Here is a 21,624-nt window from a genome sequence, read left to right on the forward strand (position 1 = left end):
AGGCTCAAAGGTAGGAGATGGCTTACATCGAGGCTATGGAGCAGCTTCGAACGGAGCTCGACGAGGCTGCTGCTGAGAGAGAGACGCGACGCGTCAAGCGACCAGGCTTAGCTTCTTAAAGAACGCCTGAGAGAACACGAGGGAAAGAGAGAAGAGTGAAGAAAGGGAAAGGTAAGTATAGGGAAGAGGTAGAGAGCTAGTAAGGGGAAGGGAAGGAGCAAGGGTCATTTCCTGACATCAAGCAGGTTGGTCTCATTTTCTCCTCCTTTCCTTTTCAATCCTGTTGCTGACTCCCGACTCTTCTGCTTCTCTCCCAGATCGAAGCCCTTTGAGGAGCTCTCCGCTACGTCTGACCAGAAGAATCCTTCCACAAGTCTCAAGCCCTCCTTTCCCCCCTCAACTCCCTCCCGCCGATCTACCACTCCCCACCACCAGCTCTCACCCTCGTCCTCAGCATCCTCCCTCCCCCCCTACAACAAAGACCACACTCCCATCACGCCTTCTGGTCCTCTCTCCTCCCTCCATGCCGTCCAAACAGAGGCTAAGGTTCTCTACCGAGAAGTCCCCATGTTCTTACCGTCACCCATGGTTGTCAATCTCAGTGGACTTGGGCTGAAGACGGCAGGAGCGGGAACGGGAGCGGGAACGGGGAAGTGGACGAGGAGGAGTAAGCGACCTGAGGCGATTGTGGAGGAGAGGAGGAGGGAAGGAGAAATGTTGGAAGGGTTGGTGAAGGGGCTGAATGAGAGAGCTGCGAGGCCTAGGATGGAAGAGGAGAGGAGGAGGTGGTGAGAGGGGAGGCAGGAGGAGTTTGTTTCGTTTTTGAATCTAGTTTGCTTGCTTCGCTTTTTCCAGCTTGCCTTGTTGTTTGTTTCGTTTGATACCCTTTCATCTCTGCTTCTTGATGATGTGCTTGCCTTCTTTCTGGTTCCAATCCAAAAGATAGGATGCTCAACGGCTCATCCCTTCGTCGGGGCTGCTTTCGTCGCGTCTGGGACCCCTTCCAAAGATCATTATTGCTCGCTTGAGATCTAAATCACGAGGGAGGGGAGAGGAAACAAAGGTTAACGGGTGAGGAAGGAGGCGAGGGGGGACGAGCAGTCTTGAAACGCGTCGCCTTTCGAGTTTGGGCCCTCACTCTTGCTGAGACGCTTTTTTTCTCCATCCTACCTGCCCGTCAGGTGTGTTGCCGTCGTCGAACTGGACACATATGGTCTCCTTCTCTCCATGGCGTGGTGCGTTCCGGTAGCCGACGCTGTATCTGCGGAAAGTGGGTCATCCTACTGTCTCTGCTCCGCTCCCTTTTGCCTCCGTCCAACCGTCGTTCTCGCCGCGTCACGACTCTCTTCCCTTGCCTCTTCCTTTCTTCCGCTCCGTACTGGATCCAACCGCGCGCCGCACTACTAATCTCCGTGAAATACTCTCCCAGACTCCATACATTTCTCAGAAAGCCAGTAGCTTGCAAGTACGCGGTGAGCAGGCGGGGAGATGGACGGACGAAGACGGCAAGGAAAGTGAGCTTCAGGACGTATTGATGCTGTCCTGTGAGCTCATGTCGAGACTCTTTGAAACAGAGACACTTTGAGCTCTGAAGACGGGCTGTTATAATGCGAAAGAAGCGACGAGACGACGCATTCGACCAAAAAAACGCGACGCACCTCGGTCCTCCCTCCCTCCCTTCGGCACTTCACGGGCTTGTAGCTCACGCCTCTGATTCCCTCAGATCTTGAAGCTCTTAAAAGAACGCCTGAGATATGAGGGTTTGCGTTGTGGGGGTTTGGAGAGGAAGGGTGGAGTTCTTCTCGTTCCGTTCTTTCCTTTGGTTTGGTCACGACGCGTCTCTTCTCCTTTTCAATTCTCGGTTAGAGACCCCGCTTCGATAGGTTCTGGGCCTCGCCCTTCTGTTTATACTTAGTTGTATCCCTTCTCTTCACCGACTCTTCCCTTTCTGTAGATCCCTTTGCCTGAAACCCTTCTCTTTGCGACGCGTCTCACCTGTCGCGTTCCCTTTTGCTCTCGACCCTCCCTTCTGTCTCGACTCTCTACTTTAAGTACATATTTGTCTCAGTTCTCGCCTTCTCTGCCTCTTCCCTTTTATAGTTTATACCCCTTTTGATTTGCTGTGACCGCTGAAGCCTTTGCGACGTGTCTCGCGTTCCGCCTTCCCTTTCCCTAGCTACTCTCTCCTGCTCCTGTTTCTCTCGCTGCGCGTTGGACTGCGGACCGTATTTAGTATAAAGAGCGGACTAGTTTTGACCTTCTTGCTATTCATCAACTTTCACCCCAGAATTGGTCAACTTCTCAGCTTCCCTTCTCGTCTCCCTTTCTCAGCTTCCCTTCTCCAGAACCAGTCTCGCAGTCAAGTCGCCCAGTAGTAGTTCTCATTCTCCCTCGCGTACTTCTCAAGTCGCCCGTAGTAGTAAGCAGTTCCGACCTTCCCTTCTCTTCCCAGCCCACCCCAAAGCCTCCTAGAGTTGAAACCTCAACGAGCACTCGCCAGCATCGTTCCTCCCACGAACTTCGGTAGAGCTACCCCTCACCACCCTCCCAGAACCCTTCACTTTACAGTAGAACGTCCACAGCGTAGATCAAAGAGGAGATGAACGGCGGAGGACGTTACGTCGAGTTGACTGCCGACGAACTCCATATTTATCTTCACTTTTTATCGTACATGAATCTATTCAAACACTTCCTCCTCCTTTTTCGATCTCCTTGTATTCCGACCCCTTCTCAAGTTGAGATTTCCCCTCCGCTCTGTCGGTCCTCCTGCTCCTGCCTCGCTCTTCCCTCTTCCCTAAACGGTCTTTCATCCTACCACCGACCACGACCTTCGTTGTTCAACTCTTTCCTCCTCAACCATCTCACGTTTTCCTTCGTGCTCATGCTCCGACTCCTCGCCGACGTCAGAAATACAACAACTGAGTAGACAGGGAAGGGAAGATCATCGAAAACACGCACTGCCTGTCAACTCGTTCGTCCATCGCCTCTGAATCGAACACGACGCACCCGAAGAGTCTCTTTCTGGAACGAGTCTCGAGATCACAAAGACAAGCATGGCAGAGGCGCTTAAGATATGCGAGGGATGGCTATGTAACACAATGGAGGGTACGTAGGTGCGAGAAACAAGGCGAAGACGAAGACGGATGTTCGATGAGACGAGAGTGAGACGCGTAGCAGAGATCGGAAAGCAAGATGAGAGGAAACAAAAAGAAGAGAAACAAAGCTATGCACAAAGAGTGTGAGAGCTGGAATGGGAGAAGAAAATGTAAAGGTCAGCTTTCGAGTCATCGAGCGCTAGAGACGCGTCGACTCGACTCACATCAACCAACCAACTACCTCCTTCCCCAATCCCTCTCGTCCCTCCTCAACGGCGGCAACGGAACTCCACCACCTCCAGGTCCGTAACCTCTCCCTCCATCCCTATCTCTCGGATCTCCACCACGAGGATCTCTGTCCCTCGAGTCGTAAGGAGGTTCGTCTCTCCTCGGCGGTCCTCCTCCTCCTCCTCCGTAGGGTGGCTCGTCCCTTCTCGGAGGTCCATTGTATCGATCGTATCTGGCAGGAGGAGGAGGGTACTGCTGAGGAGGAAGAGGAGGTGGAGGACCTCGGTTGTTGTTGCTGTTGTTGTACGAGTAAGAGTCGACGGGAGGAGGGTAGTTGTTCGAGTTGTTGAGGTTTCCGCGAGGAGGAGGAGGACCTGATTGGTACTGAGCTCGAGGAGGAGGAGAGTATGGTCGACCTGATACGAGAGAGAAAAGAGGAAATAAGTCAGCGGAAGGATCGGAGACGAGATCGAGAAAGAAGGAAGGAGAACGGACCGGGAGGAGGGCCGTCTCTGTAGGTTCCGGGAGGTCCTCGTAGCTCGTACGAATCCCTCCCTCGATCTCCACCACCACCGTAAAATCCACCACCACCACCCGATCCAACTCTTCCCATCCCTCCAGATCCAGGGCCACCGCTCGACGAAGGCAGAAGCAACCTCTTCACAGCCGCTTCCTTCTCCAATCTCGCCAGCTTCTCCTTCGTCCTCTCCATCTCCCTCAAGATCTCTGCTGGATCCTGAGAAAGAGGAGGAGATCGTCCTCGTCCTCCAGGTCCGCCATACGATGAAGGAGGAGGCGATCTTCGACCCGAAGGAGGAGGAGGAGGAGGAGGAGGGAACCTCTCTCGCTCACGATCGTATCCGTAGACGTCTGGAGGTCCTCCTGCTCGGTAGGGAGGAGCGTAGATCGGAGCTCGATCTCTGTCGTCGACCCAGCCGTCTCGTCGATCTCGATCGTCTCGGTAGAGGGGTCTCGAGGAAGGACCAGCGTCGCCGTATGCTCCGACGCGTCGAGGAGGAGAGGGTGATCGTCCGTACGGTCCTCGTCTGGGAGGAGAAGGAGACCTGCCGCCGTAGCTTCGAGCTGGAGGAGGAGGAGAGAAGGGTCGTCGAGCGGGAGGAGCAGGAGGGGGAGGAGGCAGTCGATCGTAGTAAGGGTCGGGAGGGAAGTCTCGGGGATCTTGAAGAAGGGAGGATGGTCGACCGTCGGGACGAGGTCGCTCGTAGACCGCTGGAGTGGGCTTGTAAGGTTGAGGAGGAACGTAGTGAGCGTCGGAGGGTTGAGGTTGGGCTCGCGGTGGGAAACGAGCGTCGATGGCGGGTCGAGGATCCCAGTTCGAGGGAGGGAGGGAAGGTTGGTGGGATTGAGGGTCGGGTCTGGATGGAAGAACGAAAAGGAGAGAAGAAGTCAGCTCCGAGTTTACAAGGCGACCGAAATGAAGACGGAAGAGGAAGCTCACCGGCCGAAGTCGTCGTAGCCTCGAGCTCTAGATCCTCCTGCAGTAGATCTCTCCCTCTCCAACCTGAGCTTCTCGACGTCCATCTCCTTCTCCCTCTCCCTCTCCTTCCTCAGCTTCTCTCGGTACATCTCCTTTTCCTTCTCCCACTCCAAGTACTTCGCCCTCTCGATACTCTTCTCACGAAGCTTCCTCTCAGCTCGCAGCCTCTCTCTCTCGGCTTCGTCACGTTCGAGCTGAAGGGTTCTCTCTTTGGCCTCGAGGTCGTCGGTAGGCGCCTTCGCATCCGAGGAAGCAGCGGAAGACGACGGAGGAAGAGCGACCGAGTTGGTGAGAGTGGTGGACTTGGTAGCGGGGTTGATTCCGCTGCTGTTGGAGGTTGAAACGGGGATGGATTTGGAGGTGGTGGGAGTCGAAGGGTTGGAAGAGGGTGAAGGTCTCCAAGAATCGGCTGCTGTGACTCGAGGAGCTCTACCAGAAACGGCGGAGGACGGAGAAGGGATCTCCGAAGGCGGTTGTCGACGAGAGCTGTTCGAGTCCGAGGAAGCGTTGGGCGAAGCGAAGATTCGAGAGGCGAGCGACTGGACGGGCGTCGAGGGATCGATGAGCTTCTCCTGAGGAAGAGCCGTTCGTTCCAGAAGCGTCTTGATGTTCGGTAGTGGCTGAGAGGCGAAGAGAGGATCTGTCGAAGGGAGAGGAGAGGGTGCTGCTGCTGGATTCGAGACGATGGGAGGAGCGCTCGATTGACCGGAGGAAGAAGCTGGATCGGTGGAGGACGAGGTCGTGGACTTGTCGGCGGAAGTGAGAGGAAGCCAGGTTGGGGAGCGAAGCGTCGAACCATTTGCATCTTGAGTCTTGTTGGGGGAGTTGAGAGGAGCGGCCGAGTTCGACGAGGACGAAGACGCGGGAAGGGGAAGAGTGACGGATCCGTCGAGGTTGGAAGTCGACATCTTAATCCTCTTGTCGTCGAGACGATCCTCCAAAGACGACGAGCTTCCCTGAGCAGTCGACAGATCCCTCTTGTTCGAAGAGGAAGTCGAACTCGATCCATTCTTGAGATCCACGACGGCGGACGAAGCTGAACCTGCTGCTCCTTCCGAGTCGACACTCTTCTTCTCGACGTCTCCGTTGCCTGCGGTCGATGCTCCGGCTACGACTGAGCCGTCTCCTGCTTCTCTAAACAAGGAAGGAAGAGGTTGAGGTTTCGAAGCCTTGATGACCTTCGGTTTGACGTTGATCGCTTTGTCGAGCTGCTCCTTCGCTTCGGCTGCTGAGACGCTGACGGACTTGAGGGCCTGAGGCTTGATGATAGCTGTGTACTCGGGATGTTGACCTGTCGTGATGAGGGCCTTGACCTTTCGAAGGGTGGAGAGATCTTGAGAGGGAGGAGCGTTGGCGATGGGGACGGTCGAAGGGAGTGAGGTGGCGGAGGAGGAAGAGGAAGCGCTCATGCTGGTCCCGTTGAAGTTGGAGTTGGAAGATGATGAGGGTTGCTGGGATGTGACTCGAGAGGCTGAGCTGACGGTGAAGGGGACTGGGTATCCACTTCCGTTGTAGGCGAGAGGAGGAGGGGGTGGGAGGGATTCGTCGTCGGAGGAGGATGGAGGACCGGATTGCGGGTAGCTCATCCAAAGACGACACTCTCAAACGTGAAGCGATGTATCAGAGAAGAGAGGGGTACGTTCTGAGGAAGTCGAAAGAGAAAGTGAACGAACAGGCAGGCAACGAAGGGAGGACGGCGAAGGGAGAGAAGGGAGGAGAGGTGGAAGGTCAGCGTTCGATCTTCTTCGAGCTCGTTTTCTATCGACACAGCGCGAAAGTCAACTCACGGATCACTCCCAGGGGTAGCACAGGTACCAAAGAAGGGATCGAGGTTGCCAGAAGAAGATTTTCGGGAAGAGGAGGATGGTGGATGGGAGGGAAGGAGAAGATCAGCTCTCCCAACTCTCCTCTCTTTTCGTTCCAGTCAAGAATCGTTAATCGTCCTCCCCTCCAACCACATTTCTCTTCCCTTCCCTTCTTTTCCCCTTTTCTCCTCCTCCTCTTCCCTCCGTCTATGGATCGTAAACGACCTCATCCTGATGGTGTGCACGAAGGAGACCGGAAGAGGAGAGTGTCTCCTTCAGCTCCTGTCGAGAACGGGGGAGGAAGCAGAGCGAGCAGTTCCAAAGCTCGAGCTCGAGCTGCCATGATGCCTGGAGACGAAGAAGATGGAGAGATGGACTCTCTCAGTCTCAAGGTGGAGGTTAGTAGGTTTCCTTTTAGGTTTTCCCTACTTTCAACGACCCACGAGGTCCAGAGGATGAGCAAGGTAAAACAGGGAAGGGGAAGGAGGAGCACGACGAGTTCAGATTCTTCGAGATCGCACCAGAGATCGCACAAAGTCGAGAAGGGATTCCACTCTTTCACAGGAGTAGTTCCCAACTCGATTGTTGGCTTCTTGGGACATCTCGGATCTCTACGAGGCCTCAAGAGCTGGAGATGGGAAGATTGGTGAAGGTCCTCTTCCTCTCTTCTCCTTCTCCCCTTCTCGGTCCATCCTCCCTTCCCTTCTGTCGTTCTCAGGCTTCTCTGCCTATCAACCCATTAGCATAATCTCTCCTCTACGTATCGTTCATCTCGCCAGACCTTCTCTCTCATCTTCTCTTGCGCTCTCAGCTCGAATCAGCTCAAAAGCTGACCCACCTCCTTCTTCCTTCCTCTCCTTCTTGCTTTCCTTGCATCCATCAGACTTTTCAAAAGGAAGCCATCTATCGTCAGATGCGAGAGTACCAACGACAACACACTCGATCTTCTGCTAGAGTTTCAGAACTCGAGAGGAGGAAGCACGCTCTCGAAGCTGGTCTGGAAGGAGTCGAGGTCTGCTGGAGCGAGGTCAGTTTCCAACTCGACGAGTCTTTCCGGTCTTGGTCAAGCTTTTTCTGACTTCTACTCTCTTTCGTTGATCTGTATTCATATCTATCAGCTGCTGGAAGCTGTTCGAGGTCTTGTGGGATCCAAGGATCTGCCTCCGGTCGAGGACGCTCCTTCTGGTGAGCTCGCGCTTCCTCGTTCCTCCTCCCTCGATCTCTACATCTACCCTCCATCGCTTTGTTTCTTTGCGTTTCCACGAATCTGACCGCTCGATTCTACTTTCTTTTCGACAGCTTTCCCTTCATCTTCCACTTCTCTCCCCGAACTTTCCTCCGCCATCAACCGACGGTCGCAGAGCACGAAGCAGCTCCTTGTCAAGTTCGTCGAACTCGCAGAGAAGGGAGCTCGAGCTAGTAGCGACGAGCTCAGGGAGAGGTTTGGAGCCGAACACAAGCAGGTTCGTTCAGATACATCACTCACCTTGTCTCATCCTGCTCCGACGAACCGGTGAGAAGTGAGAATGAGCTCGAGCTGACCTTCGCCTCCCGTCTCGCCCTTTGTTCGGACAGAGCGCCACCCTGCGATCCTCCGTCAAGCTTCTTCAGTCCCAACTCGATCTCGCCAAACAAGAGCAGGAGAAGACTTACGCCGAGCTCGTCAGAGCCGAGAAGAAACTGGATCGAATCAGGTGCGAGAGCGTGCAAGGAGTTGAGCAAGGAGGACGTCCTTCTCCTTCTGCTGGACCTGGGCCTTCGAATGGAAGTATAGATGCCGACTCGAAGAGCAACTCGAGAGAGGTTCGTCCACGTTTCATATCACCCCGTTTGACCTTACACCACCTGAGCTGGTGAGGGCTACGTTTTGTCGAGCTCGCAGAAGCTGACCTTCGTCCTCCTTCCTCTCTCGTTCGAACTCCTAGGCCTCCGTCGTCGAACAACCACCACCTCAGGTCAACGGAAACGGATCTCATCTTCCCTCTCCTCAAACTCCCGGACCTTCCTACGACCCAGAAGATCGAGCTCTCGCTGCGTCACGATTGGAGGAGATCAACCGAATGAGGGAAGACCGAGTTCGTCTGGAAACGACTGCAGATCACTTAAGGTTCCAGGTCAGTACACATCTTTCCCTTCCTATCGTTGGATCCTTTCCGTGACTGCCCTGAGGCGCGTAGAGTTACTGAACTGACCTTCTCTCCACTTCGTTTCCTCTTTCAGGCTGAGCATCCTGCCGAGGCCGTCGTCGCTCAACACGTCCTCTTCAAGAGTCTCATGGTCCAGCTCTCGTACTTCCAGGCCGAGGCTAAGGAAGCGAAGAGCCACTTCGATAAGCTCGCTTCGGAAGCCGACATTCTGAGAGACGGGAGGCAGGAGTTTGAGGAGTCAGCAGTGGTTCGTTCCCCCCTCCCTCCTTCCTTCCCTCCCAGCTCGTTCGAGCTCGAGCCCTTCGAAGGTCCTTCTGCTCGATTTGTTTGTTTCGACACGGACTGACCTCATTTCATTCCTCTTTACAGATGGAAGCTCGTCAAGACGTCGACAGTCTTCGTGGTCAGCTCAGCAAGAAGGAGAGCGATCTCGCCAGGCTCAGAGGTCAACGAGACGATCTGCAGGCCGAGCTCTCGGAACGGAGAGCGAGTGAGATCGCCAACTTCAAGCATGTGGACGAGATTGTTGGATTGTCGAACTCTCATCTTGTGAGTGCTGTTCTCAGTCTTCTCGATCGACCCAGCTAGGAGAGGGAGGAAGGAGGACGCCGCGTGAGCTCGAAGCTGATTTCGACCTTCCTTTTTCCTTCTCGCAGACTCGAATCGAAACCCTTCACTCCGAGATCCGCCGTCTGAAGGCCAAGATTGCTGCTAGCACCGGAGGAAGTGAGAGTCTGCTGGATTTCTTGCTGTCGGAGGGAGAGGGTGACGGTCGAGGAGGAACCTTGTCGTACGTGAGGAGTCTCGAGTCAAAGCTGCAGTACGTTCACCTATCCGATCCTCTGTATTCGATCCTCTCCTCGAGACATATCCTAACCTTTTTTCGTCTCTCAGATCGTCGGAATCTCGAATCAACGTCCTCGCCGATCAAATCGCTCACGTCAGTGCCGACACCACCCTCTCGGACGCTCTCGCCAACGAATCAGCAGCTCGAACCGCTCTCGCCGAAGCCCAACGTCGTTTGGAAAGCTACGAGAAGGTGCTCGGTCCTGATCCGTCGGTTGGAGATGACCTTGCGAGAATGGGCAAGAAGCTCGAGGAGAAGCAAGAGGCGTTGAGAGTCATGGATTTGAAGGTCAAGGAGAACGAGGCTGTGAGTTCTTTCCCTTCGTTCTCGAGTATTTCGAGTAGTCAAGAAGTGCGAGTGCTGATGCCCACCTTCTTCCTTTCTCGCACAGGCCACCGATGCTCTCTACGGCGAGGTCGAACGACTCTCGAAGTCTTGGGAGGACGTCGCCAACCAGGCCAACAGCAAGGTTCTCAACCTGAAGGAGATGGAGGAGAAGGTCTCGAAGCTTGCTACCGAGGTTCGTCGAACCTTTTGATTCTATCTTCGCCTACCGAACCTTTTCGAAGACCCATGCTGATCGTCGCGTCGTCCCTGCTTCGCCTCCTGTTCTTTCCTCGTCCCACCCACAGAAAGCCAAAGCCGACAACAAGTACTTCGCTGCCATGAGAACGAAGGAAGCCGTTGAGGTGGAGAGGAAGGTCGCCCAACGGAACGTCGAGAAGCAGATCAAGGTGCTCGAGAAGCTCTCGGAGTCGGAACGAAACCTGACGACCCAACTCGTGAGACGCCTCTCTTCCTTTCCTCTTCCCGTTCGACTCGAGCTGATCGCTTCGTCCTTCGTCCTCGCCCTCTCAGTCCCTCCAAGAGAAAGAAGCTACGATTCTGAAGGCTTCGATCCGTCAGTTCAAGGATCGAATCATGGAGCTCGAAAGGGAAGCTGCTGAGGGCAAGGTCAGACTCGAGTCCGAAAGGACGCGTTCTGCGGATGTGGGTTTCTTCGACCACTTTCCTTTATCTTTCCTCACCGAGCTCTGACCCTCTTCTTGTCTCCCGTCTTCTCTTCCTCGCAGATGGGCAAGCTCCTCACGACTCGAACCGCCATCGCCGAGAAGGAACGAGCAACTCAACTTAACCTTCAGGAGGAACTCGACCGAACCAAACGAGACCTCGAACGGATGACAGCCAAGGCTAAGATGGTTTCTTCTGGTGTTGCTTCGACTGGGAAGGAGATTGAGCTCCAGGAGGAGAGGAACAAGCTCATGGTTCGTCTCCTGTTCGATCCTCGACCCCTTCGGACCGCGACTGACTTCCCCTTCTTTCCCTTCTTCTCAGGCCATTCTCCAATGCTCGACCTGCTCCCTTCGACTTCGTTCACACTGCATTACAAAGTGCATGCACAGTGAGTTTCCTTTTGCTCGTACTGGAAGCGTTCGAGCTCTCACTGACGACCCTCTCCGATCTCCGTCTTTCATCCTAGCCTTCTGCAAAGAGTAAGTCGCCCCCTCTCGACTTCTCCGACGTCCTGAACCGAGTAACTGACCTGTCCTTTCTCTCCCTCTCCCAGTTGCATCGACGCTCGAGTCTCGACGAGACAACGGAAATGCCCTGCCTGCAACCTCGGTTTCGCAACTTCGGACGTTCAGCAGGTTCGTCCTCGTCCATCCCTCTTCCTTTTTGAACCTCTACTCATCTCCGTATATTTCCCTCTTCAGATCTACTTCCAGTAAACGTTTCCGGAGTCCTCATTTGCGGAACCTTAGCCTCGTCTCGCCTCGCTTTTCGACTCCGGCGGAGATTGTGGGTTCCCTCCTCTTCCCCTTTCCATCTTGACCTCGACTGACCTTCGACCCTTTTCTCCAGATCCCTCCCACCTCTATCAGCATCTACGTCGGCCACTCGCTTTCTCTCATCCGAGAATCAACGACGACAACGACCCTTTATGCCCTTCCATCTTGTAGCTTTCGTCTGGTGATCACCGTCCTTTCTTCAGAGACGCGTCGATCCTTCCTGTTTCGCTCCGTAGTTCTGCTTAGCTATACGATAATCACACGTGTATCAATGTCATCTGCTTTACGTCTAATTCTCGTCCGATGAAAGAGAGCGAAAAAGCAGAACGAGGACGAGACGCGACGGGAACCGTCGTAGCCGCACTCCCGCCATCGAGCCCCCTCAGCGATTCGCACCCCGGAAGGTCTGTGTGGGAACAGGTCAAACTCTGGGAGAACACGGAAGAGAGAAGAACAGGGGAGGGGCTGTGTGGAGGGAGAGAGACGCGTTTCGGTCGTTCGAACCTGCGCGCTCAGAGAGGAGATGATATTGTACTGTTGACTACTGCGACAAACCAGCTGAATAAAACAACTGGTTGACGGCGGCTCCGGTTTCCTGCCGAGGTCAGCAGAATTGATCTCCGAGGGCGTGTCGAGCGACGCGGTCGTCGTCTCAACTTCCCAAGGACTCAGCTTTACACTCTTGGGCTCGTTTCTTGCAGTTGGTGAGCCCGAAACAGCAAGTGCGTTCTTGCTAAGAGAAGTGATCCCGTACGCTCCCTCTCCTCGTTCCTCTTCTCCTCGCTCGTTCGTCCTCTCTTTTTCGATTTTCTCGTTCCCCCTCCCGAGCTCTCACCGTTGTTGCTTTTCTTCTCAAAGTCGACGGTCTTCTAGTCGGCCTCTTCATCGCTCTCGCTCCGGTTATCGTAGGTCTCTACACAAACGTCGCTGTTCTGCTAGTCGTCGTTGGAGGACAGGACCTTGTTGATGCGATTGTGAGTACTCCTTTCGCCAGCTTGTAAAAGTCGATTTATAACAATGACTCCCTCTTCAACAGGCCGACCTTGGGACCGGACTCATAGGCGGTCTTCTTGCGCCAAAGGAATGAAGTCGCGTCGTGTGGCTCTCGCTCGATTTTCTCTCTCTACAAGTCAGTCTTTTGTCCCCAGATTACATGACTTTCATGAACCCGTAATCTTTCCATGACGCGAACAGATCAGGAGGATGGAAACGGATGAGAAACCGGGAGACGGAGAGCACGACGACGCGTCGTTTCGTCCCTGCTCTCAATCTCCATACGTCTCTCACGCCACAGTGCTGAAGATTCTACGAGAGTCATCATCAGCGACACGACTTGAAGGCTCATCCCCATCCCTCTCGCTCTCTTCCCATCCATATCCGTCCCTTTCCTCTCCCTTGAACCCTCAACCACAAATCAGACGAGCCCAAACCCAAGACCATTCATCCGCCCCCCCCCCCAAAGCAAACCCACAGCTTAACAACAATTGGTTCAACCTTACTCCCTAACCGGATCCTCCCTCCTCCTCCACACCCCAATCCACTTCGATCCTCCGTTCCTCTCGACCTTCTTCCCTTCCTCGGTCGACTTCATCGTCGCAATCACGCAAGGGTCCGACTTGAACTCTTCGCTTTCCGGGTCGAGAGGGGTGAAGAGTTGAGGAAGGGCCGAGAGATGCTTAGTCATCCAGAGGTGGAGATCTGCGAATGTAGGAGAGCAGAAGGGAAGAGGGAGAGGTCAGCGACGAAGAGAGAGAGAGAGAGCGCGTTCCTTGGGCTGTTTGAGGAGTGGGAAGTTGGGAGGTGAAGAGGGAGACAGGGACGTACCATGGACATCCGTAACGCAGTAAACAAGTCCTCCGGGTCTCAGAACGTACGCGTACTCGGCGAGAAGGGTGATGCTGGAGGAGGGAAGGAAAGTCGTCGACGCGAAGAAGAGGAAAGAAGAGCGGAAGAAGGTCAGCGTTGCTCAAGCTCGCTCCGGGACGACCAGAGAAGCAGAGCGTTCGATTTTGACGATGGAGAGGAGTGGAGGGAGGCGAATCCAAGGTCGTATTCGTGAAGGGTAGAGAAGGAACGAGGACGAACGAAATGATCCTCTGCTTGTGCTTTCTCGACTTGAAGTGAGGGTCGGGGAAGAGGAAGAAGAGCTTCTTGAGCTGTACAAGATGACGTTCGAACATCGATCGAAGGAAGGAAGGGGGAGTTAGCAGTTGAGAGAAGCGATCGAAGAACGCGTCGAGGGTTGATTCGAGAGCTCGACGAGCCTTTCCCTGCTCGAGTCGAAGGAGGGACTTCCGAGACGAGAACGAGGAGAGGTACGAGACAAGAGAGAGACTCACCTGTCCCTTCTCAAAGAAGTTGGTCAAGAACTTCATAGCGTTGGCTCGAATGACGGACACGTTGTTGAACTTTCCAGGGTTGATCAGTCGTTGAGCGATGACCTTGTCGTGAACGTATTGAGTGACCTGGACTCGAATTTCCATACCTGAGGGGACGAAGACAGAAGGAAGGAAGGACGGAGAGTCAGCTTGGAGGAGCTCCATTCGAGGAAAGAAGAGGAGAGCTCGAGCTCAAGCTCGTCGAAGGAAAGGAGGGCGAGCGAGCTTGAAGCAGAAACGAACCAAGCATGAGGGTATCAGGGAACATAGGTGACAACTCCATCAAAAGGCCTCCGAATCCGCATCCGATATCGGCGAACTCGACTTTGTGGCCTGTAGGAGAGGGAGCGAAGGAGGGAGTCGAGGATGAGGCGTCGGCGGAAGGGGAAGGGAAGTAGGCTGGGTAGTGAGTCGACCAGTCCTTCTCGGCGGGACAGGAAGGGCTGGAAGGAACGAGAAGGGTCGTGAGAATTAGCGAAGCTTGAAGAACGGGAAGCCGAGAACGAAGCTCAGGGTAGAACGAAGGGAGGGAGGGAGTAGAAGGAAGGGAGAGACTTGAACTCACTAGTCGAGCTCATGATCCGCCAGAGGGTTGGCGTGAGCTCGTTGACGGTAGAACCGCTTTTGAGGAAGTTTGATGACGGTTCCTGAAGTACAGAAGAAAACAAAAAAAGTCAGTTTATGGGATGGTTGGAGAGGGAGAAGCGAAAGAAGAGAAGAGGGAAGCTCACCGTCGGGAGCGACAGCCTCTGTTGGCTCGAGAGCTTCACTCGGATCTTCCAGTCCTTCGGGATCGTCCATGGGGATAGCTGTTGAAGGAGGTGCTGAGGGATCTAGTTCTTCAATCTTGCGCTTAGGAGCCATTCGGAGAAGAAGGAGAGGAGAGACAGAGAGAGGGTGGGTGTTTGGGCCTGGGAGGGAAAGGAAGGGAAGTCGAGCGAGCTCAAAACTCATTCGCTCGACAACGAAGGGCCGTCGTCAGGCTGAGCGATCTCTGATGCTTTTCCGGAATTCCTTCGTGAGAGTTAGATCAGCTCAGGATAAGGAATCCAATCTAGCAATCTCGAGAAAATCTGTTTTCATTTGTACTGTGAACCCTCCCAACTGGCCGACGCCTTTGTTTCCCGAAGCTGACCTCCTCCGCTCGTGCTCTCCCAACTCTCATCCAGCCTCCTTCCTTCCATCTTCCTCTCCCTCAAGATGTCAGCTGCTACAGCTCATCGACCCTTCTCTCCTCTCCCTCACAAGGTCACTCAGCGTTCTTCCTCTTCCTCCTCGTCTCCAGCTGGACGCGATCGTCTCAGTCTGCAGCAACCGTCCTCGTCCCTCTCGTCCGACAGGATCCAATCCCTCAAGGAAGGAGGAGGTCAACCAAAGAGATCCTCTTCTACTCCACCAGCTACTAACGGAGGAGATAAGAAGCAGAAGAAGAAGAGATCGTGAGTTCAACAAGAACAAGATTGATTCTCAACGAGGGAAGGAAGGCGATCCATCCATCCTCCTTCCCTCTCGCTCCTCTCCTCCCCAGCGCAGTTGGATCCGTTTTGCTGACTCCTCCCTCTTTGTTACTTATTCTTTATTAGGAGTCAACCCTCTGAGATGGAGCTCGCTAGAAGGAAGGTCAAGGTACGCTCCTTCTCTTCTTTCTCGCTCGCTTCCACCTCTGCTCTGTGCGAAGGCTCAGGAAGGAAACGAATCCACCTCCCTCCCGGTCTCGGCCGGACCCAACCCATCTTTTCTCGTCTCCCACCAAAGCCGCATCTTTCGAGTTCTCTATACGAGCGTCCTGAGACTGACCGCTTCCCTCTTGTCGCTTTCTTGTACACTTTCAACAGCTGCTCTCCTCGTACCGAGCTCTCTCTCCAACGCTACCTCCGTCGCCTCCTCCCTCTCGATCACCGTCTCCTCGTCCTTCCCACCACCACCACCACCTTCCTTCCTCGGCGTCCACCTCCTCTCAACCCTTGGCTTCTACCTCGACCAGTACAGCAGCAGCAGCAGCAGCTACCAACAAGAGATCCATTCCTTCTCCTCCTTCTGAGGAGGAAGACGACGTCCAACCCTTCGCCGAGAGTCGGAAGAGAGTCAAGGTCGAGGAGGACGCCGCCGAGGCGGAACGAGCTGCTCGTATCTCAAAGGAAACAGAGCAGAGGGAGCTCGCTATAGCGGAGAGGAAGAGGAAGAGATCTTCGGAAGTTTGGGATACGGATAGGTTCAAGAGACTGGGCAAGGTGTGAGTTCTAAACATTCCTCCGCTTCTCCTCCTCCTCCCTTTCGCCTTCCTAACTCCGGCTTTGCGAGACAACCTCGCCTTCGATCCCACCAAACTGACAAGCTATCTTCTATCCGGTTATTTCTTCTCTTTTCGTTTCTACAGCTACAAAGAAAAAGCTCGAAACATCAAGCATGCCGCCGACGCTCGAACGCGCTCTCATCCAGCTTCGTCCTCAGCCGCACCGACCGTCCACTCGCTCATGTCCCTCGTCGAGTTGACGGATTCGATCCTCCTCTTCGTCTACGCCTTCTGGTGCGAGGATCAGACGACTCCAGGGAGGGTGGGAGTGGACATGTGGAGGAGTTTGGACGGGATGAAGAAGGTGGTGAGGACGTTGTGGGAGGGAGTCATCAAGGCTTCCGGAGGAGGGAAGGAGGAGGAGAGTGCGAAGGCGTTGCTTGGTCTCTGGTGAGTTTGAGAGTGCTCTGGTAGAATCGTAGGAAGGGAGAGAGAATCCGAGTAGAGAATGATATAGAGCGAAGAAGAGCTGACTTGATCGGCCATTTTTTTCTTGTCGTCGCCGTCGTCGTCTTCCAGCTACCTAATCGACGCGCTCGTCTTGATGCACACCACGGTCTACGAGCAATCTGTCCTTCACACTCGAACTCAACGCATCTCCTCCTCTCCTCGACCACCACCACCACCACCGACCTCGTCGTCCCGTCTGAACGGATCCCAGTCCTCCAACGGCAGCACCAACCTCACCGCTCCCGCCAACGGTCTCCCTCCAGCCGACTCTCCTTCCTCCCTCGCTTCAGCTTCCTCCTCCCCTTCCTCTTCCTCCGACCCATCGCATAGTAACTCAGGCCTTCCGGTCGACTACATCCCTACCATCCTCTCCCTCACCTCCAACCTCCCTCGCTCCCTCCGTCTCCTCTCGACCTCCCAGCAACTCCTCTCGTTCCCCATCCTGCGCAAGAACTTCCCTTCCACCTGGACGATCGCCATGAACTCGGACATCGCTGGCTGCGGCGGGGACGGAGGCGAACGGATGGTCGATCCAGAGTGGATCGAAGGAGGGTGGGGTTGGCCTTTGGGACCCTCGGGAGCGATGGGTCTGGGAGTGGGAGGCAGCGGAGTAGGAGCGGGTGGGATGCTGCCTCATATGGTGGTGTTTGGAAGAGCGTTGCTGCAGGAGTGGGTGAAGGGGAGGAAGGAGGTGAGGGAGGAGTACGATTTGAGCAAGGGATGGAGGAGGGTTTGAGATCGAGGGGTACGCGCGTTTTTTTTTTTTTTTTTTGGTTTCGGTTCTCGGGTTCGTTCTCTACATCTCCCTCTTCTCTTCATCTCGGTGGTGATCTATCTTTCTTATAATCCTTCGCTTCGCTTCTTCTTCTCTTCCTTTTCACGCCTTTTAATGACACTCTCTCACTTTCGTTCGCTCCCTTTGATCCCTCCACGGTTTCCTCCTTCGCCTTTTCCTCCCTTTGCTTTCCCAACCACTCCTACCAGACTTTACCTATCGTGCTCTGCCTATCTTTCTACTTGCACCCAACCGTCCTCTCTTGGCGTTGCTTCTCTCCCTCTCGAGCGTCGATCTGCCCGTCTGCGTCCCATCGCGTCCGCCCTCTGCCTTTTGCTCCCTATTCTTCGTTCGTTCATCCTTTGTGTTCCCTTTGTAAGGATGTTCATAGTTTCGCTCGTGGCTCGCGACGTTCCATTCTAATTGGATTGGATCTGTGAAACAAGCTTCTCGATTTCTTTTTTTTTCGAGGACAACGGGGCGGTTGACTTTCCTTTCGCTGAACAGAAAGAGGAGAGGTGTCAATCAACAAACGACCATCAACCCTCCTTCCTTCCTTGCTCCCTTCTCTCCTCGGATCCGCCAGCCGCCACTCTCGTCCACGTCTCCTTCTCCTCGAGAAGCAGCCCTCTCTCTCTCTCTCTCCTTCTTTCTCTAACCCCTCCCTGGATTGTTGTCGGACGAAACCCACCTCGGAAATGAGCTCCTCTCATCAACTTCCCGCTCCTCGTGCTGCCATGTCCCGTCGTCCGTCCATGTCGTTTCAAGGATTAGAAGCTCTCGACAACTACGAGGAAAGAGAACTCATAGGACAAGGAAGTTTCGGAATCATTCACAAGGTCCAGAGGAAGGCGGATGGCATGGTGAGTGGAAGCCTTCTTCCTTTCGTTCGGACGTTCAAGAGAGAGCTCAGAACGAGCTGGAAGAGACGACGGAGAAGGGAGGCCAGCGAGGGTATGGTCTGCTGCTGGGCTGGATTCTTATTAGAGGGCACTAGGGATTCTTTCGAACGAACGAACGAAACGAGCATCGCTGACGACCTTCCCTTCCCTTCCCTTCCCTCTTCGTTCCGTTTCGACCCCCAGATCTTTGCTCAAAAGCAACTCAACTTCTCAAAGATGAACCAGAAGGATAAACAGCAGCTCGTAGCAGAAGTGTAAGTCCTCCACACCCCTTTTCTTCTGTATCACCCGCTGGAGCAACAGGGAACGAAGGGAACGAGGAGGCGGGCAAACGAGAAGGAATTGTTGGCTGATCCCTTCTCCTCCTGTCCTTCCCTTCTTTCGTTGTTTCTTCCTGTCGCTTTGGCGTTTGCGTTGGGACCCTACAGGAACATCCTCAACAAACTGTCTCATCCTCACATTGTAGGATACGTCGAACGAGTCAGTCTTTCCCCTCTTTCGCCTTCGTTCAACAAGAATGAACAACCCTCGTTCTCGATTTCGGTGTTTTGACCTTCGTCCTCTTTCCCTTCCTTCCCTCTCCCTCTCCCTCCTCCTCCTCCCTCCTCCTCCCTTCCTCTCCTTTCCCTCCTCATCCACCCACACTCTCTCTCTCAACTGCTCTAACAGATCCTCGACGCCGAACGCGGCATCCTCTACCTCATTATGGAGTACTGCGGAGGAGGCGACCTCTCGCACCTCATCCGAGAATGCGAACGAACGAACCAATCGTTCCCGGAGGACACCATCTGGAGCTACTTTTGTCAGATCGTACAGGCTTTGGGACACTGCCATTCGACCGGTGGGGAGGACGAGGGAGGAGACGGGAGGGTCACGCCAGGTGGGACGAGGAGGAGTGCTGGGCAGCAGAAGGAGAGGGAGAGGGTGTTGCACAGGGATTTGAAGCCTGATAATGGTGAGTAGGGCTCCTTCTTCTTTTCTTTGTTCGAGAGGGATGTGGGTGGGGTTGAGTTTGGCTGAGGTAGGAGAAGGGAGGCAGCAGGAAAGGCGAGAGAGAGAGAGAGAGAGCTGACTGTTCGTCGTCGTCGTCGTCCCATCGCTCGTTGTTGTTTCTCTCAGTCTTCCTCGACGACAACCGTGAGAACGTCAAGCTCGGTGACTTCGGACTCTCGAAATCCATGGGAGCAGCCGCTTTCGCCAACACCTACGTCGGAACTCCTTACTACATGTCCCCCGAACTCTTCAACGAGTCAGCCTACGACGCGAAGAGCGACATCTGGGCTCTCGGATGTGTGATTTACGAGATGGTGGCTTTGCAGTGAGTTTTCTTTTTCTCTGAGTGGTAGTGGAAACGCTCTGAGCTGAGCTGATGGTTCCTCGTCGTCGTTACAAGTCCTCCCTTCCACCTAGCCAAAACCCACAACGACCTCGCCAACCAACTTCGATCTCGACGAATCCCGCCTCTCCCTCGCAACGTCTCCCCTCACCTCAGTCAAATCATCATGAAGATGCTCTCGTTCGACCCGGCTCAAAGACCCAGTGCGAAGGAGTTGATGCAGCTGCCGATGATGCAGGCTCAGCGGAAGGTGAACGAGGCGCTGAAAGGGTGAGTCGGGTCGTTTCTCTTCCTCTCTCTCCCTCCGTCTTCTCTGACTCTCCTCCTCCTCGTCGAGGTCGGGTTTGACTGACTCCGTCTCGTTTTTGCCTTTCGTCGCACAGCCGCAGAATCCTCAGCAACCGAGCCGCCCAACTGAACGAGCGAGAAACCGCCCTCGTCGCTCGAGAACAAGCCGTTGGAGAACGAGAGGATCGATGCTCGCTTCAGGAGAGGAAGGTCAACCATGCTCGTCGGACCCTGGAGGCAGATAGGGAGGGTCTCAAGTCGGAACGAGCCAAGTGGGATGAGGAGAAACGAGCAGCGTCGTCGGCGTCGAACGAGAGTCGGAGTAGCAGTGCTGGGAGTCAGGGAGGAGGAGCGGCGGAGATGGAAGGCGTCGTGGAGATTGCTGGACCTACCAAGTCGTCGGTGGCTGCTGCTGCTGCTGTTGGAGGGAGCAGAGTGCCGAGGAGGTCGTATGTTCCGGTGCCGAGACCTCTGGAGGAGAAGTTGTGAGAGTTGTTTCTCTTTCCTCGTTCTCGTTTCTCTCGCCTCGACTTCGAAGAAACTGACGCGTTCTCCCCTTTCGTTTCGCTTTCCTCTCAAGCAGCGCTCCCAACCCTTCCACCACCACCACCGCTCGTTCACGAGACTCCTGCGTCTTCGACCTCAACACTCCTACCAAATCCGCCTTCTCCTCCATCGCTCCCACCTCCATCCGTCGAGGAGGTCCTGGAACTCCGTCCCGTCTCGCTTCCAAATCCATGGGCAACCTAGCAGCAGCAGCCAAAGCCGATCGAGCTCGAGAGGACTTCGATCCTAGGAGGGACTCGTCCGCCAACCGAGCCAGCGTCGGAAGTCCAGGAGAGGCAAAGACGTTGGGAAGGATCGGAGGGACGACGACGACGAGACGACCCTCACCCATCCTCGCTCACAACCCACCCCCATCAACAACAAAAACATCTTCTTCATCGTCCTCTTCCCATCACCACAACCCTTTCCTCGGAGGAGATCGACATCAACCCCTACCACCCTCCAGAACCGAACGAACCTTCGCTCGACCTCCTCTCCCTTCCTCCATCCACTCCATGCCCGTCAACCTCCCTACCTCCTCCTCCTCCACCACTCTCTCCTCCGATCGACCCCTCTTCCCCAACACCCCCGCTCGGTACGACCACAACGACGTCGAGAACCTCCCCTCGCCGTTCCTTCGTCGCCCCGAAGCTGCCACCGGCGCTCCACCTCCGTCCTACAACACCGCTCCTACGCTTCGAAGCTCCGCACGGACATCCATGCCTAGGTCGAGATCGACCGTTGGGCTCGTCGCTGGTGCGGGAGGAGGGAACTTGGCGAGGATGGCGATGGGAAATGCGGCGGAGAGGAATGTCAGAGGAGAGGTTGGCGGAGGGGCGGTGAAGGAGAGACCGACGATGCTGCAGCGGGTGTCGAGGGCGAGTGGACTGGAGAGGACGGGGTCAAGGGATAGCTTTGGTGGGAGGGAGAGAGGGGCCGTGGGTGCGGGTGGGGAGCAGGTGCAGGCTTGAGGGGAGGGACGCGTCCGTTTCGTTTCGTCCGTTCTTCTTCGCCTCGCCTTCGTTCTCTCTCGTTTCGCTTTTCGCTCTCTTCTCTACACCTACTCTTCACGCACACCTTTTCCTTACCCTACATCCACACTGTTTCCTTTCGCATCTCACACACACCGTCTCCCTCTCTCTTTCCTCTCCTTTTTCAAAACTCATCTTATCCCTTTCCCTTTTAACGAACCCTCTTTCCTTTCCTTTCCTTTCCTTTCCTTCCCTCTCATTTAATCGCGTCCTCT

The 21,624-nt window shown here is 54.8% G+C and overlaps 7 protein-coding genes across 7 annotated transcripts; 5 read left to right on the forward strand and 2 right to left on the reverse strand.

The window, feature by feature from the left end:
* Positions 1-17: 17 nt before the first annotated feature.
* BDY24DRAFT_419180 (uncharacterized protein) lies at positions 18-792 on the forward strand (the record flags this gene model as incomplete). Its single annotated transcript, XM_076643944.1, has 2 exons — positions 18-92; positions 325-792. 2 exons carry the CDS (start codon positions 18-20, stop codon positions 790-792), a joined length of 543 nt encoding a protein of 180 aa, XP_076492248.1.
* Positions 793-3,049: 2,257 nt separating this feature from the next.
* On the reverse strand, positions 3,050-6,691 carry BDY24DRAFT_404377 (uncharacterized protein). Its single transcript, XM_076642494.1, has 4 exons — positions 6,609-6,691; positions 4,783-6,463; positions 3,819-4,699; positions 3,050-3,739 (listed from the first exon to the last, which is right to left on the reverse strand). The coding sequence occupies exons 2-4, from the start codon at positions 6,405-6,407 to the stop codon at positions 3,333-3,335; spliced, it is 2,913 nt and encodes a 970-aa protein (XP_076492249.1). The 5' UTR covers positions 6,408-6,463; positions 6,609-6,691; the 3' UTR covers positions 3,050-3,332.
* A 69-nt stretch (positions 6,692-6,760) lies between these two features.
* BRE1 (E3 ubiquitin-protein ligase BRE1) lies at positions 6,761-11,698 on the forward strand. Its single transcript, XM_076642495.1, has 19 exons — positions 6,761-7,024; positions 7,510-7,653; positions 7,745-7,811; positions 7,926-8,089; positions 8,202-8,429; positions 8,552-8,740; positions 8,847-9,020; positions 9,143-9,322; positions 9,430-9,593; positions 9,668-9,926; positions 10,012-10,140; positions 10,253-10,402; positions 10,479-10,610; positions 10,694-10,885; positions 10,956-11,022; positions 11,101-11,113; positions 11,188-11,269; positions 11,336-11,420; positions 11,484-11,698. Exons 1-18 carry the CDS (start codon positions 6,836-6,838, stop codon positions 11,348-11,350), a joined length of 2,538 nt encoding a protein of 845 aa, XP_076492250.1. The 5' UTR covers positions 6,761-6,835; the 3' UTR covers positions 11,351-11,420; positions 11,484-11,698.
* Positions 11,699-12,470: 772 nt separating this feature from the next.
* TRM8 (tRNA (guanine46-N7)-methyltransferase) lies at positions 12,471-14,755 on the reverse strand. The gene is made up of 7 exons (XM_076642496.1): positions 14,520-14,755; positions 14,354-14,435; positions 14,032-14,231; positions 13,750-13,895; positions 13,496-13,566; positions 13,235-13,308; positions 12,471-13,108 (listed from the first exon to the last, which is right to left on the reverse strand). The coding sequence occupies exons 1-7, from the start codon at positions 14,740-14,742 to the stop codon at positions 12,906-12,908; spliced, it is 999 nt and encodes a 332-aa protein (XP_076492251.1). The 5' UTR covers positions 14,743-14,755; the 3' UTR covers positions 12,471-12,905.
* A 1,353-nt stretch (positions 14,756-16,108) lies between these two features.
* Positions 16,109-17,402, forward strand: BDY24DRAFT_241021 (uncharacterized protein). The gene is made up of 2 exons (XM_076636716.1): positions 16,109-16,471; positions 16,601-17,402. Exons 1-2 carry the CDS (start codon positions 16,263-16,265, stop codon positions 17,265-17,267), a joined length of 876 nt encoding a protein of 291 aa, XP_076492252.1. The 5' UTR covers positions 16,109-16,262; the 3' UTR covers positions 17,268-17,402.
* A 659-nt stretch (positions 17,403-18,061) lies between these two features.
* On the forward strand, positions 18,062-19,818 carry KIN3 (serine/threonine protein kinase KIN3; the record flags this gene model as incomplete). Its single annotated transcript, XM_076637605.1, has 7 exons — positions 18,062-18,169; positions 18,392-18,462; positions 18,637-18,688; positions 18,878-19,078; positions 19,121-19,163; positions 19,328-19,526; positions 19,602-19,818. 7 exons carry the CDS (start codon positions 18,062-18,064, stop codon positions 19,816-19,818), a joined length of 891 nt encoding a protein of 296 aa, XP_076492253.1.
* A 71-nt stretch (positions 19,819-19,889) lies between these two features.
* On the forward strand, positions 19,890-21,577 carry BDY24DRAFT_241064 (uncharacterized protein). The gene is made up of 2 exons (XM_076636717.1): positions 19,890-20,317; positions 20,416-21,577. Exons 1-2 carry the CDS (start codon positions 20,193-20,195, stop codon positions 21,347-21,349), a joined length of 1,059 nt encoding a protein of 352 aa, XP_076492254.1. The 5' UTR covers positions 19,890-20,192; the 3' UTR covers positions 21,350-21,577.
* The last annotated feature ends 47 nt before the right edge of the window (positions 21,578-21,624 follow it).

The sequence above is a fragment of the Mrakia frigida genome (genome assembly GCF_051309035.1).
Source record: "Mrakia frigida strain ATCC 22029 unplaced genomic scaffold BDY24scaffold_52, whole genome shotgun sequence".
In the NCBI taxonomy this organism is placed as follows: Eukaryota; Fungi; Basidiomycota; class Tremellomycetes; order Cystofilobasidiales; family Mrakiaceae; genus Mrakia; species Mrakia frigida.